This window comes from Numida meleagris, chromosome 2 (assembly GCF_002078875.1).
Source record: "Numida meleagris isolate 19003 breed g44 Domestic line chromosome 2, NumMel1.0, whole genome shotgun sequence".
Lineage (NCBI taxonomy): Eukaryota > Metazoa > Chordata > Aves > Galliformes > Numididae > Numida > Numida meleagris.
The window spans coordinates 80,527,391-80,541,644 of NC_034410.1; the positions used below are offsets into that span (position 1 = coordinate 80,527,391).

The window sequence follows — 14,254 nt, forward strand, 5'->3', positions numbered from 1 at the left end:
CCCCCCCCCAGACACACTCCCTTCCTCCCTCCTCGCTTTTAAGGCGCGCCTTGCATTTCAAGCAGCCCCGACGCTGCGGGAGCCGGTTGTTTGGGACAGCGAGGGCTGCGGAGCCGCTGTCAGCACCATGGACAGCTCTCGCGGGGCCACCCCCGCGCTGCCCGCTCGCCGCCAGCCCGCCGCCCCCTGCCCGCCTCTCCCCGCAGCCGGCTCCGCGGGGCTTGGCGACCCCGTGCCGCGTTGTGCCTGGCGTTGCGGTAGGGGAGGGCAGTGATAGCATTCCCCTTCATCTCCCCTCACCGCTCACACGCGTTGACCAGAAGGGGGAAGCAGGCAAAAAGAAAAAGAAAAAAGCAAACTTGCTAGTCCCGAAGACACAAAATGCAAAGCCCTTTTCCCAGTTTGACCAGGTGACTAGCAAACGCTGACTGTGGAGCTTCTGTGTGTGTGTGTGTGTGTGTGTGTGTGTGTGTGTTTTGGGGGTGTGTGGGGCAGCACAGGAAAGGACACGGTAAAGTAAAAGCTGGTAGTTTTGCTGATGAGTAGTTGTTGACAACCATGAGTGTGTATGTGTGTGTGTCATGGGGGGAGAAGAAAAGATGTTTAAGTGTATTTCTAAATTATCCCATCAATTCCAGATCAGCTAGAAAGACTGGATGAGGAGGCAGAAAGAGGGAAGGAGGGACCAGAAATATTTCCTTTGCATCATAATTTGCTCTAGTCAGTCTGTAACAATTCATAAAAGAAAGCAACATTGCAGACTCTTTCCAAAATTTCCTGTTCTTGAAACACACATTTTCTTCATTGCATTGTTTGACTGCAGACCCCCTTGCTTGACCATCACATTTCATCATGATGCGTAATTTTAAAGTGAATTGTGTGAAAGAATGAGAAGGAAGTCAAAACTGAGACTTAAAGAAATACTGGTGCCCTTGACTGTGTTGATCAGAATTAGTTTTTAAACCTAGCAGTGGTATACAGAGATGGACAAATCCTGTTTGTGAAACGACAGAGATACAGAGGTGAAGATTAGTTCTACAAAGTACATGCCCATAGTGAGAATTAAAAGATATATTTCTCTTGGTTTGATTACACAAGCAGAGTTTCTCAGAAAGAGTAAGTAACTAAGGTAAAACCTTTGAAGTGGGCACTTTAACAAGTGGTCATAACCCACCCTGCGGAAGAGCACCTATTCCGATAGTTGCTCCTGGCAGCCACAGAAGCTTTAACAATTTACACATTTTTAGTTCAGCCTTCCAGAACACAATAAATCAGCCTCATGTGTTTTTTTTTTCACTTCCAAACTGGTTTTGAACAAAATACCTCAGTGATTTTGGTGAAATACTGCATTCTGCCCAAGGGTATTTGGACCTAATTACATTAAACTTTACTAGCCCATGGGAGCAAGCCGTCAGGTCTGTAACATTTCCCTTGAGCAGAACTTAGACTGCTAGGAAGATGGATTTGTACATAAGGGAGAAAATGCATACCTGAGTTTCAGAAAGACCAGGGGAGATAATGTGTGGGGAAACTGGAAAAACAGAATAGAGAGGGAAAGAGGGTGGGAAAATGGAGAAATTAATAGAGAAAGGGAGAAAAGCAAGATAAAAGGGGAGAATAGACAGTGTGCAGATAGTGGAATCCCAACACACTACACATTTGTTTTGCAGCAAAATTCACTGAGTTTCCCCGAAATGTCACGGCAACTGAAGGGCAGAATGTGGAGATGTCTTGTGCTTTCCAAAGTGGCTCCACTTCGGTGTACCTTGAAATCCAGTGGTGGTTTCTGCGGGCTGCTGAGGACCAAGAGGCTGGAGCTGAGGTGACAGGAACTCAGGTATTGATCCTCTGTCATGGGGTCCCTAAACCACCTGGGAACATCACAGGAATGGATAGAATGGGAGAGAGAGGGAGGAAGAAGGAGGAAGCAAAGGGAGGTTCTGGGTCTCCTCAGGCACTTAATTTCAATTTGTGAAATAACAGTGCAGGAATCTGCAGAGAAAAATGCCCATCTCAAGGGATGGCACCTTTGGTGCCTGTCACTCTAAATATGTAGCTAGGGCTAGGGACATTCATCAAACCACATGGATTTTTTTCTCTTTTTCTCTTTTTTTTTTCTTTTCCCTTATTTGTTATTTTATTTTACTTTATTTTATTTTATTTTATTTTATTTTATTTTATTTTATTTTATTTTATTTTATTTTATTTTATTTTATTTTATTTTATTTTATNCCCCTTGCCTCTGTTTGGAAAGCAGCTGTTCAGAGACTGCTTCTTGTGAGAATTTTTTATTTCCCAAATAGCAAACTCCTACGTGGCTCTCCAATTTACAGCTAGTGCAGTAGAACTGCCACAGGAGGGCACGTACCTTTTTCCTTTTTTTTTTTTTTTTTCCCTTTATTGGGTAGAGCAGGGGAAAGCCAATGCCCCATACAAGCAAAAAGTCTGTATAACAGCACAATTTCAGCCCTCCGAGCGGGACAGAAAGGAGCCTTGTCCCAACACCATCCCCAGGGGGACCCTCCCCGTTGCCACCTCCGCACCGCTCAGGGCTTCAGCCGACCGTAAACGACGCCGCCAGGACGCGGGCGGGTGGCGGCCGGAGGGTCTCTGCCTCTGCGGAGGTGGAGACTGGGCTCTGCTCGCCGCGGCCCGCAGGTGGCAGACGCGAAGCGCCGCTGCCCTACTACACGGCGGCTCCGCGGCGGGGAGCGGGGCGGCCGCGGCGGGGCGGGGGCCGGAGACCTACGGCGACGCTCCTTTCCCTGCAGGTGGAGCTCCTGCCCGAGCGGGACCTGGAGAGCGACGGCACGAAGATAAGCGTAAGTGGCGCCCCCAGCCCGCCATCCGGGCAACTGCTTCCTAACCCAGAACCGAGCCGGGCGCAGCTGGCAGTCCTGTCTTAGGCAGCCTGCTTCCCCGGGACCCCTGGGCTTGAAGGTGGTGGCAGGGAAGGCCCTAGTGGTAGAGCTTTGGTGGAACCTCTGTTTCCATATCGCAAAGCAGACAGACTTTGCCCATCGTGCTGTTTCTTGATTGCATTTACCTCAGGAGACTGCTGAGTCTGATTTAGCACTCCTAAGCTATTTTTAGGGCTGAACTATGGCCCTGAAGCTGCACTTTCCTTCAGTGTGGTGAAGTGTGAATCTATTTAAATGGGTGCTTTCCCAGCTTCCTAACCACTGACAAGGAAAATAAAAACAAACCAAAACAACAACAAAAAACAACAACAACAACAACCAAAAAAAAACTCAATCTGAGGACGAGACCTCCCCCCTGGGAGTAAAGTCTGCAGAGAGAGAGGTCTTGCCAATGAAACTCTTTTTGAAGAAAGCGATATACTGACACTACCCACCATTCTGATACCGAACCAAAATGTGTCAACAAAACTATGAACAACTTTGCTCCAACCCTTGTCCAGGACAAGAATGCAAGGGCCTTCCTCAACACACCCATATCCCAAGTGAGGCACGGAAGTGGCCCTTGACCTCACAAGAGTTCAGACTCTTCATATGTCAACCCAAGATATGTACAGTTGTCATGCTCACTGCAGTGGAAAGACACAAATACTTAGTAAAGACTGCAACAAGAATACCTCTTCAGAGCCCAAAGGAATTTCCCCTTTCTCAGGCATAATCTCTAGGGAGTGCAGTCAAGGTTCTAACTACCAGTAAAACTTAGCAACAGATACAGTCAAATCATTTCCATTAAATCCTTCACTTTTCTCCTCTTCTGTGCCCATGAACAGTTAGCCAAGTAATTACATCAGGTCTAAGTGCAGCTAGATACAGCTGAAAAGCATTTGTAAAATTGAATGCACATGTCTACATACGTACCATACATATTCTAACACTATGTACATTTTCTATGATACTTCTCACCATACTCCATAAACAGTTTGTGTCATGGATCATATCTTCAGCTACAATTGTAGACCAACTTGCAAACAAGGTCTACATGCAGCCTTTGGATACTATTGTCCTAGACTTAGTGCCAGCAGCCAATTTATTCCTTACTGATACCAACGTATTCAAAATCCTCATAGCAATCAAGAAGATCTGTAACACGGTATGGCTGCTAAAGCTTTCCCCATCTTTCAAGTTAAATCTCTATCTTTTATTATGTATGGTAATAATTTAGGATGGGGTATTTATACAGTGTTTTTATAAGTTTGCATAATGCATTAGGTTGACAGACTAAATACACTTGGTAAATGTAGCTTTTTTTTTTTTTTTTCTTGATGACATAAAAAGACTATCCAATATGGAAAGTATCTTCATGGAGGGGAAAGTAAACTTTCAAGTACATTTAGTAAATTCTTAAAAAAGATGATAAAATCTATGTACTGAAATTTAAAATGGTACTGAAATACACAACTTATGTTAGTTTTAAATGAGATAATTTCTAAATTTCAAGCACAAACTAAAAAACTTATTCTATTCTCCATTTGTGCACTAGTATTAACTTTGCAGATATTGCGTGGAGTCAAATAGAAGCAGAATATAACCTGCAGATTTTCTTTCTCTTCATGTAGTTCATATGAATTTTTTTAAACTTTTAGCTGAATAAGAGCTATTCAGTAGAGATACATTGTTATTGAGTATGGTTTAAATAACTATCCAGTGCTTCCTACGAGGGATGCTCTGAAAGTAATGCCTTCTCTTTTATTATGTTGGCACATAACATCAGTGCCATTCATTGACACTTGCTGAACATTTGTGGAGACCAAACAGTGGATACGAGCACAGTGAGGTGGTGGCTTGTGCATTTTTGCAGTGGCGACAGTGACATGAAGGACAAGCCATGTTTCAGATGGCCATGCACAGCTGACAAATCACAAAATGAAGAGAGTTTCAATCAGCTCATCTTTGCAAATCGGCAGCTTACTACAAGGGAATATTGGCTTCAGTGCATTGGAAATGGTGGTGGCAACACTGGAATATCACAAAGTTCACACCAGATGGGTCCCGTCAGTGCTCACAGAGGAACAGAAAGAACATCATATGCAAATTTATCAGGACCTATTGAATTAATATGAGGCTGAAGGTGGCAGTTTCCTGGATCACATCCTTACTGGTGAGAGATGTATTATCACCGCTACAAGCTGGAGTCAAAACTCCAGTCCATGGAATGGTGATGCATGAATTCATCAAAGAAAAGGTTCAGGATTCAGCCCTCAGTGAGTTAAGTGATGTGCACTGTCTTTTGGGATAGGAAAAGAGTGTTCCTTCTGGATTTCCTGGAACCCAGACAAACCATCAAATCTGACTGCTACATCATGAACCTGACTAAGCTGAAGGCTCAAACTTCCAGAGTCAGGCCAAAGGAGAAGACGACCTTTCTCTTGAAATGCAATAATGCCAGTCCTCGTACCAGTTTGAAGACCATGGAGCAGATCGCCAGTCTTGGCTAGACTGTCCTACCACACTCGCCATATTGTCTGGATTTAATGCCTCCTGACTTCCATCTGTTCAGTTTGATGAAAAATGGATTGCATGGGCAACATTTCCTAGCAATTGTGCCATCATAGTATCTGTGAAATAGTGGGCCACCTCCAATGGTGCAAATTTTTATGTACGCAGCATGCAGGCTCTTCTTCATGGCTGGTGGATGTGCATAGCTAATGGCTGTGACTACGCTGAAAAATAGTGTTTTGTAGCTGAAAATTTCCTTCATGAAATAGTTTTGTTGTGCTATTTGTAACTGTTATATTTTTCATGGAAGTATATTGGAGGCATTACTTTCAAAGAGACCTACATGTGTAATTAATGTTGCGTATGTTATGCCTGAAGGAATGCGGTCCATACTTTCAACTCAGTCAAGTATAAGTTCAGAGCTGGAAACACCAGTTTCCAGCCTCCAGTTGTGAAGACCATCCAGGGCCTTGAAGCTATAATGTATTCATAAGTATTCATCTTCCATTTATCAAGCAGGCAGAATAAATACATTACCAACACTAGTGACTATGGTAAACCAAGTTATCAGAAACAATGTTTTGAATAATCACCAATAGCACATGTCTAGTTTTAATCTAACAGTTGCCCATTTCTGTTATCTGTTACGTATTCATTACCTTGATTTTTCCCCTCTGCCTGTTACTGACATTATAGCAGGAACATTTGCATATGTTTTTATGAGAATGGAAGTAAAGTGGTGTTCTGTCCCACTGAATCTCTTTTATCTGGCTTCCAGTGGGGTAATAGATATTAATCTAGATAGAAGAGAAGAGCCAGTTAATTAAATAAATTCTCTGAGGTGGTGAACATACGGAAAAGAACTTGTGTTACCTTTCTTAGTGCACCTTAATATATTTCAGACATTTCTGGATGCATAATTTTCTGAGGCATCCTTTAATTATGTGGGACAAAAATTTGTTATATTAACCTCAGATATTAGAAACAATCAAAGATAAATCAGGAGTCTGATTTTAGCTTATAGGTTTTAAAATGATCTTGAATATGCACTGCTTTCTATTGTTAAATAACAGAAACATAGGACTTCTAATAAGCATACAAGTTAAATAAAGGAGACAAAAGGAACTACCTGACACAAGATCTCTTGTTGTGGTTAATAAAGACACACCTGAAGGAGAGAAATTGAATTCCAAAAGTGCAGTTTCAATGAAGTGAGGACTACAAGCTCATCTAATGACTAGTTATTGAAGAAGTTTAAGTAGGTTTAAATATTGGCAAATATCTCCAACAAAATTGTAAATGCAGTAGTTCAAAAGCTGAATTATTCAATACAGCCAACTAACTGGAAAGGTTTAACCAACAAAATGCACAGATCTTATGAAAGAAAGCTCCTTAACAATGCTCATGATCTGAAGAAATTAATTGGAATGAATATGGTATTTTGGGCTGTTTGTCTGAGACCAATTAAACCATCTAAACAATTTGGAAAAGAAGATGTCAGAGATCCTTCTAGATATAAATAATCAGACTCATCTTTGTTGTAACTTCCCTGCAGTAAGCACAAATACAGCACTGATTAACTTGGCATGTGATCTTCTCTGGACAGGCTCTATATCAGTATAGCCTTCCCGGAGAAAGAATAACTGATGCCATGTTTTTCTGTTTTGTTTTGTTTTCTTGGAAAATTTTTAGACAGTGAAAGTACAAGGGAATGACATCTCCCACAAGCTGCAGATTTCAAAAGTAAGGAAAAAAGATGAAGGCTTGTATGAGTGCAGGGTGACCGATGCCAACTATGGAGACCTTCAGGAATACAAGGCCCAGGCATATCTCAAAGTCAACGCTAACAGCCACTCTCGGCGAATGCAGGCCTTTGAGGCATCTCCAATGTGGTTGCAAGATATGAAACCTCGCAAAAACATCTCAGCAGCTGTTCCAAGTAGCATCCATAACCCTGCCAATCAGCGTGTGCGTGCCACCTCCAGCCCTGAAGCAGCAGCCAAAATCCCCAAACAAAGTCCACAATCAGGTATGGTAAAGCATTTTGAGCATTTCATTTGATTGCTTAACAGCATGTAAAAGGAAACTAACTCAACAAGGTAACCAGGAGTTGTGACTAGGAGTCTGGTGCTCTTTTATTCCTACATATTTCTGGCCCTATTTCTTCTACTTTCTCCTTAGTTCCCAAAAGCTGAAAAATCAGCTTCTGGGAAGAAAATTCTAGAAGCCTAAATTCCTATTTGTGGAGTTCATCTGTACCAGCTTCATTCATCTAATGTTAAATCTCTAATCAAAGCTTAGCTTTCCCCATTGTGAATGGAGAGAGGAGCATGTCAGTGAGAAGTTCATCTCATTATAAGATGTGAAGATGTCTGGACACTACAAACGAAATAAAACATATTTCTTCCTAGAATAATGTAGACTAGACACTTATCTTTTAATTCTCTAACTTTTGGTGTAATTAATCTACTTTTTGTATCAGTCCTATTTTCAAAAGGAACTAGACTTCTAAATCTAAGCAGATCTTAGACATTTTATAAATTATCAAAATTCTTCTATAAATCAAGCTGTGCAAGTTAAAAGGTTTCTGGGTTACTTCTGTTTACACCAAGGGCCCAGTTTAACAAGGTAGGAGATCACAGCCTAATTTAGAATACATAATGGAAGCTAATCTCATTTGCTTTGATGTATCATTTTAGTGCTAGCAAATGATATGTCATCAGCATCAAAACTAGGAATACAAGAAATTTCATAGCACATCTATTATGAAATCAATTTCATCTCACAGGCATAGTCTTAAAAAAAAATTCAATATATTTCATTTACAGAGTGGAAAAATCTGATTGTTATTAGAAAAGATGATGCACATATACATTTATCATGTATTTTTATTGACTGATAGATTTAAATCTTACCTTTAGTTTCCTTTCCATGAAATTGAGCCACTTTAACATTTTAGTTCTTCCAAAAAAAAAAATATTTTAGCAGTTAGAAGAAAAGAAATGTTACAATTGATAGAAAATCATCATCCTACCACTACTTTTCTTTCATATAAATGTGTATCATGCTTATTTTTCATTGGACTCATGCATTTCCAAGTAGCAGACTTGTCCATAAAATGAAAAATCTAATTCTGTTTGGTTCTGTGTGAAATTGATTAAGGCAGTCACAAATTTATGAACTGTATAGCTACAGATTACACCACTCTGGGGCCAAAGTGTGTTCATAACAGCTAATCCATTAAATCACTTCAGATATATAGTTGAATATGCAACATTGTTTCTGCTTTTAGCACAACAAATGTATTGAGTAATCAGTGGACACTTGCTATTTGAAAGCCAGGAAGTTATTACCTGGAAAGTTCCTCAAAAAAAACTGACAAAAAATTTATCTCTAACCTTTTCCTTGAGCATAGATTTCTGTAGATCACATACAGACAATCCCAATCATACGTAAATAAAAAATTAAATGTATTAAAATGCAATTTAATTTATTAATTCGTTTCATGATGGAGCTCTGATTAGTACTGTATTCATCAGAGGTGAAACTCGTCTACTGAAGAAACAAAGGGTCTACCAGGAATCCATATTAAGTTTAATTTCAATTTAATGGTCACTTACTACACAGTAATTCCTGGTTATATTTTTGATGAATATCAGCTTAACTTTTGAGAACAAAGATTTAGTTTACTTTTCTTGATTTTATGTGGTCCTGATTTTCCATCCACGGTGCATTCTACATTTCTCTGCATTTTACACTTACCCATAAAAACGCAAAGCAGTGGGGGACTTAATTCTGTGGAATGTCAAGGCTGAAGAAGGCAAGACTTCAGTTGTGAGACTTCAGAATAACAAAAAGGAGATGGCAAAGATAGGAAGGAATAGTTTTTCTTTACATGTTGTGTAATCAACAAATCTCCTTATACTGTCAAAAGAGAAATTCTTCTTCAGCATCGTGCTAACTGTACATTTAATCATAAAACTGTTGTATGATTACATTACATGTAAGCAGTGCATCCATCCAACACAGTGCACAGAATCAAGGTTGAATAGAAATGTATCATTATTAGCCAGATGTTTGTGTTTGAAAAGCATAATGGTTGACTGAGATGCGTTTATTAATGTTGACTAATACATTGACTTCAGTGATACTGTTTGAATAGAGAAGCACTTCTAATTGTAGATAATTGCATTAAATATTCTCTAGTGTTAGAAAGCCAGTACATCTTTATTGGCAAGCAACAGATTTTACTGCCATGTTCACAGACTATTGGGAAAAAAAATACAACAAGCTTTAACAGCAGAGGGAAATTTGACACTGTGAAATTACTGGGAAAAAAATTATTTCTTAAGAACTCAGATACTAATTTAACAAAGACTGGCTTTGATCATACAAATACTTTGAATTTATTTGTGAAAGGTAGATAGTACTGTACTTAACTCCTTCCATCCTGAAAAATACTGCAGAATTCTAGAGTTTTCATAGCAATAAATATTTAATAGATAGCTCCAGAAAAGTAGCTGACAGTCGCTGTCATTTTGAATATCAGCATTTTCCATCTAAGCAAATGTTTCTGTCATTCTTCCCCTTTACTCAGAAATAATATGTGAGAATGAGCTGCTACGTGTTATGAGATTCAGTCAGCACTTTGTGCCGCTCTGAAAAATGTTATGTGAGATGAAAAAATATTTATTATCATTAGACCAATGCAATGGAGTATAGAAAGAAAGCTAAAAAAAAAGTCTCACAGATAGTTTTCAGATAATACACTGAGAAGGATTAAACATCTACTTCAAAGTAAAAAAAAAATCAGAAAAGTAAAAGTCAAAGCTAATACAGCTTGAGTCTTTCATTTTATGTTTGTGTGCTGCAGCAAATTAAGTTATTGCATCAAAACAGGAATTTGAGTACTTTGACAGGCTAGTCTGCATAATCCAGGAAACGTCCTGTGTAGGTAGAGAGACAGACACTTTTTTTCACTGCATAATTCATAATGTATGTAAGACCAAAGGTAAAAGTGCAGTTATCACAGGGTCTTGTAACTCTAGCCAGCGTTACAATTAACTGGGCTTCAGGAACTGCAAAGAATTCAGGCAAAAGGAATCTAATCTTAGTCTAGCTGCATTCAAGTTGCACAGCACTTGTAGCAACATAAAGGGCTGCAAAATTGGAGATACTGGGAATATATGTGTATCCCAAACTCTTCCTGTTCTGCCAATATTCTGTCAAAGCACAAAGCCATTAGTTGCTTTTCAGACTCATGAAGACCAGGCTGACAGAACTCAAGAGGGAATAGCTACAAATGAAGAAGTGACGTTAGACCTATTTTTTATTTACATTCAGACTTTGCAGATATCATGCAACCTTTTGTTCTTTCCTGAAGTAAGAAATTCAACTACTGACCTAACTACATACCAAAACTGTTCCTGTAATGGCAATATTGGAATGAGTGATTTTGTAAGGAGCACAGAGCAGAAGAAGGTCTTTGTCTAAGACAGATTGACCTTTTTTTTTTTTTTTCACATTATAAATCACACTGAGAAGATGATAATAAGGTGTGAATGTAAAAGAAGAGAATGAAAACCTATTTCTTGAGTCTGTTCATACTGACAAACAGACGATGTTCTTTCCAGCCTCCATTTTTATCTATGTAATCCAGGAACTTTTTATTATCCACCTCTTATAAAAATATTTTTTAGTCTAATTTGGAGTCTTCTGGGATATAAAACAACTTCTGTATTTTTGTTGCTGTTGTTGTTGTTTTTTATGTTGCATTTTTTTAAAAATGAAGGGGCAAAGCTCTGCTGTAGCTTTTACCGAGGTGACAGCTAACATTACTGCTTGCTTCATGAAGAAAGGGACTCTAGCTTTTGAGGCTGGTTTTTTTTTTTTTTTGGAGGCAAGACTGGGAAGCACCAGCTGTTGTTTTGATTGTAGCACAACAAAAAATGATCTGTTTTCTTGGGATATGTGAAAGCAAAGACCAAATGAGTGTTTTGTTCTTGTTCCGATGTTACCAAAACTCAGAAATTCTTCCAAAAGAATCATGCAAGGACTATCCTCTTCTACATCTGTATAATCATAATCTCTATTTTTACTTGAAATTTATGTTTAGTTCTCTTTTCCTGAAATGAAGCCACTCCTTTTTTTTCTTTTTTTTTTCTTTTTTTTTTTTTTTGGTTTCTTGAAAATTACACAATAAATTATAGCCATGTTAATAGACGTAGCCCTATTAGGCAGATAGTTGTTGACCTTGAAACAGCAAGCATCTTCAGAGAAATGCTACTCTGCTTCAAATTATTTCACTGACAAAACATGGTGTTTTGACGGCATTAAAAAACATTGTTTTTAGGCTAGGATTTCCAAAGGAAATAATAATATAATAATATTATCTTATTTAGTCTACTTGCTGTTAAAAATAATTGAATACAAGTATTTCAACTCCTATTCCTGGTGCTTAGTCTAACTGAGCTTAGCAATAATTTTTAGTGGATCTGAAATTCTAACTCCTGTCACAAGTTAAAAATAGAGGTGATAAATCATGCAAAACACTATGTATTTTTTATAAAACATTGACCTTACCAATTGCTGATACTACACCACTGTCACCTTCCTATTCCTTTCTATTCACAGTCAGTCTGTGTTCATTTTCTGCTGTTCAGTTTTAACTGTTATTCACTACCATATGTCCATACCAGATAGTATTGAGTATACTTAGTTACAAACATATTCTCTCTAAAATAAGAGAGACTATTTTCATCCTTAGTTATGCCAATATTTTTTGTAATAATCATGAATTCTGACCTTAAATATATGGTATCTCTCTTGTAATCTGAATTCCTCTAAAAAGAAGTGGTATTTATGAAGAAACATGGAACAACTAACCAGAAGCTGAGATCTTTCCTATTTTTTTTTAGTAACCTTACCAATATATTTTCTATTCACTTGCCATTACTACTTACTCATATCTCTTCCTTTATTTTAGATATTTAAAAATTAACTTTTCAGACTCATGTGTTTTAAACAAAACTGGTGGGGGATCCCATAGGAGAAACCTGTGTAGCGGAATGACTGCAAAGTTGTTCCGTACTGCGTGTCTGATAAAACTTTGTTTGGTAATTAACTGCAGAAATGATTGTAGATGCACCACATGGTTGGTAAAGAAAGAGAGGATAACAAAGAAAAGAAAGAGGAAGAAAAAAAGAGGCTGTTTATGAGTTGCTTGTCAGTTTACTCAAATTGCTTTTCATTGCTGCACAGTCAGGCAGCTTGCACTGGGCCATCAGAGATTGCAGCATATGTGACAGGGCCTGTTCTTGAAATAACTGATGGGATTTCCTTGCTTCAGAACAAGACTTGTTTGTTGCTTGACACATATACATCAAAGCGAAGGGACATTTTTGCTTTTTTTCAAGTGAGAAGCAGGAAGCTTCCTATGATGCACTACTTCATTATGAAAATCCTTTGCATCATTTATAGTTTAAAATAATGGCTAGGATTTTCTGCTTTTTGGAATGGGTACAACTTTTCTGAAGCCAAAAGAACAGCTTTCATTTACAAAAGAAATAAATTGGGTCAAGCATAAAAATGAGGATGAATTCTCCCCCCACATAAAGTGAGAGTAAATTATAAGAAGAATCCAAGCTTTATACAGCTTCTACTACCTAAAGAAGTTTAGGACAGCTGTCTGAGAGTGCAATGAATGGTATGAAAGTACCTGAAAATGGTGGTATCTCAACTCATAAAGATTCAGGGAGAGGAAATTCTTGGAGGTCACTTCTGTTTCTTTTTCTTTCTTTTTTTTTTTTTCCTGAATTATTTCTTTAAATTTGATCAACTTTTTTTTCCTAGCCTTTCTCTTTAAAACCTTAGCCCAGACTAGCTAGAAAACTCAGCAATCTTAGTATTATCTCATTCCCTATAAGGATTTTCAGTCTGATTAAACAGTTCATGAGCTTTAAAGATATTCTAGATACATAGAGTTCTTTACAGTCACAGTAATAATAAATTAATCCTACATCGCTGATGATAAAGCTGGATGTCATTTGAAGAGCAGCTGATGAAGATTCCTGGCCTTGTGAAGATAAGTCTCTGCCCCAAACCCTGCATTTTACCTTGTTATAAGGGTATTGCTGTCATGCTTTTTGGCAGTGCAATTCACTCTCCTGTCTGTGTGGGTGTTCAGTCAGATCCACCTCAGTGAAGTTTGTTCCCCTATCTACTGACAAATCCTGTTGTCTTGGAACAAAACTACCTGATGTTATGAAAAGAAAAAAAAAATGGGAAAGTATCAGTCACAGCCAGCATTTCTAGCCCTTTGCCTATAGACTCTATGTCTAAATGAGCAAGAGAAAAAGGAGGAAAACTCCTGATAAACATGACTATGGTGTATCCATCTTCTCTACTTCATCCTGTGAATTCTGTGCAAGTTAAAATAAGAGTTAAAAGGCCAAGAGCAAGAATAAATTAGAAATGAAGCCAAGAACTAGCAGTAGATCTTAGAGCGAGCTAGACTTTCAGATGGTGCAAAGCCCTTAATTAGAGTAATACTGATTTGTACACTATAATTCTGTTTGAGTGTATAGTTATAGAGCATCATGCCTGTCTGAAGCTGTCAAAATAACATCTCAAATACTTATTTTGTGTTTGGTTTAATTCTTCACATGCATACAATATGTACTGATCAGTGATCACTTTATACCTGAAAAATCTTTGAAAAACAATGAATAATGGCATTTTGCATTTATGACTGAATCCACACCTCAGAACTATGATGAGAAAGTTAAAACAATGAAATAAAAGTGGAAAGAAAATCAGTAGTTTAAAATGTGAAGATGAAA

General features: G+C 38.4%; 1 protein-coding gene across 2 annotated transcripts in view; it reads left to right on the forward strand.

Annotated features, from left to right (window-relative positions):
• VSTM2A (V-set and transmembrane domain containing 2A) overlaps window positions 1-14,254 on the forward strand; it is a 33,398-nt gene that overhangs the window by 7,984 nt on the left and 11,160 nt on the right. For both annotated transcript variants that reach the window (XM_021388533.1, XM_021388534.1), the window contains exons 2-4: window positions 1,671-1,837; window positions 2,772-2,822; window positions 7,107-7,443. In XM_021388533.1, the coding sequence (XP_021244208.1) occupies window positions 1,671-1,837; window positions 2,772-2,822; window positions 7,107-7,443 (555 nt within the window). The remainder of the gene's footprint in view (window positions 1-1,670; window positions 1,838-2,771; window positions 2,823-7,106; window positions 7,444-14,254) is intronic.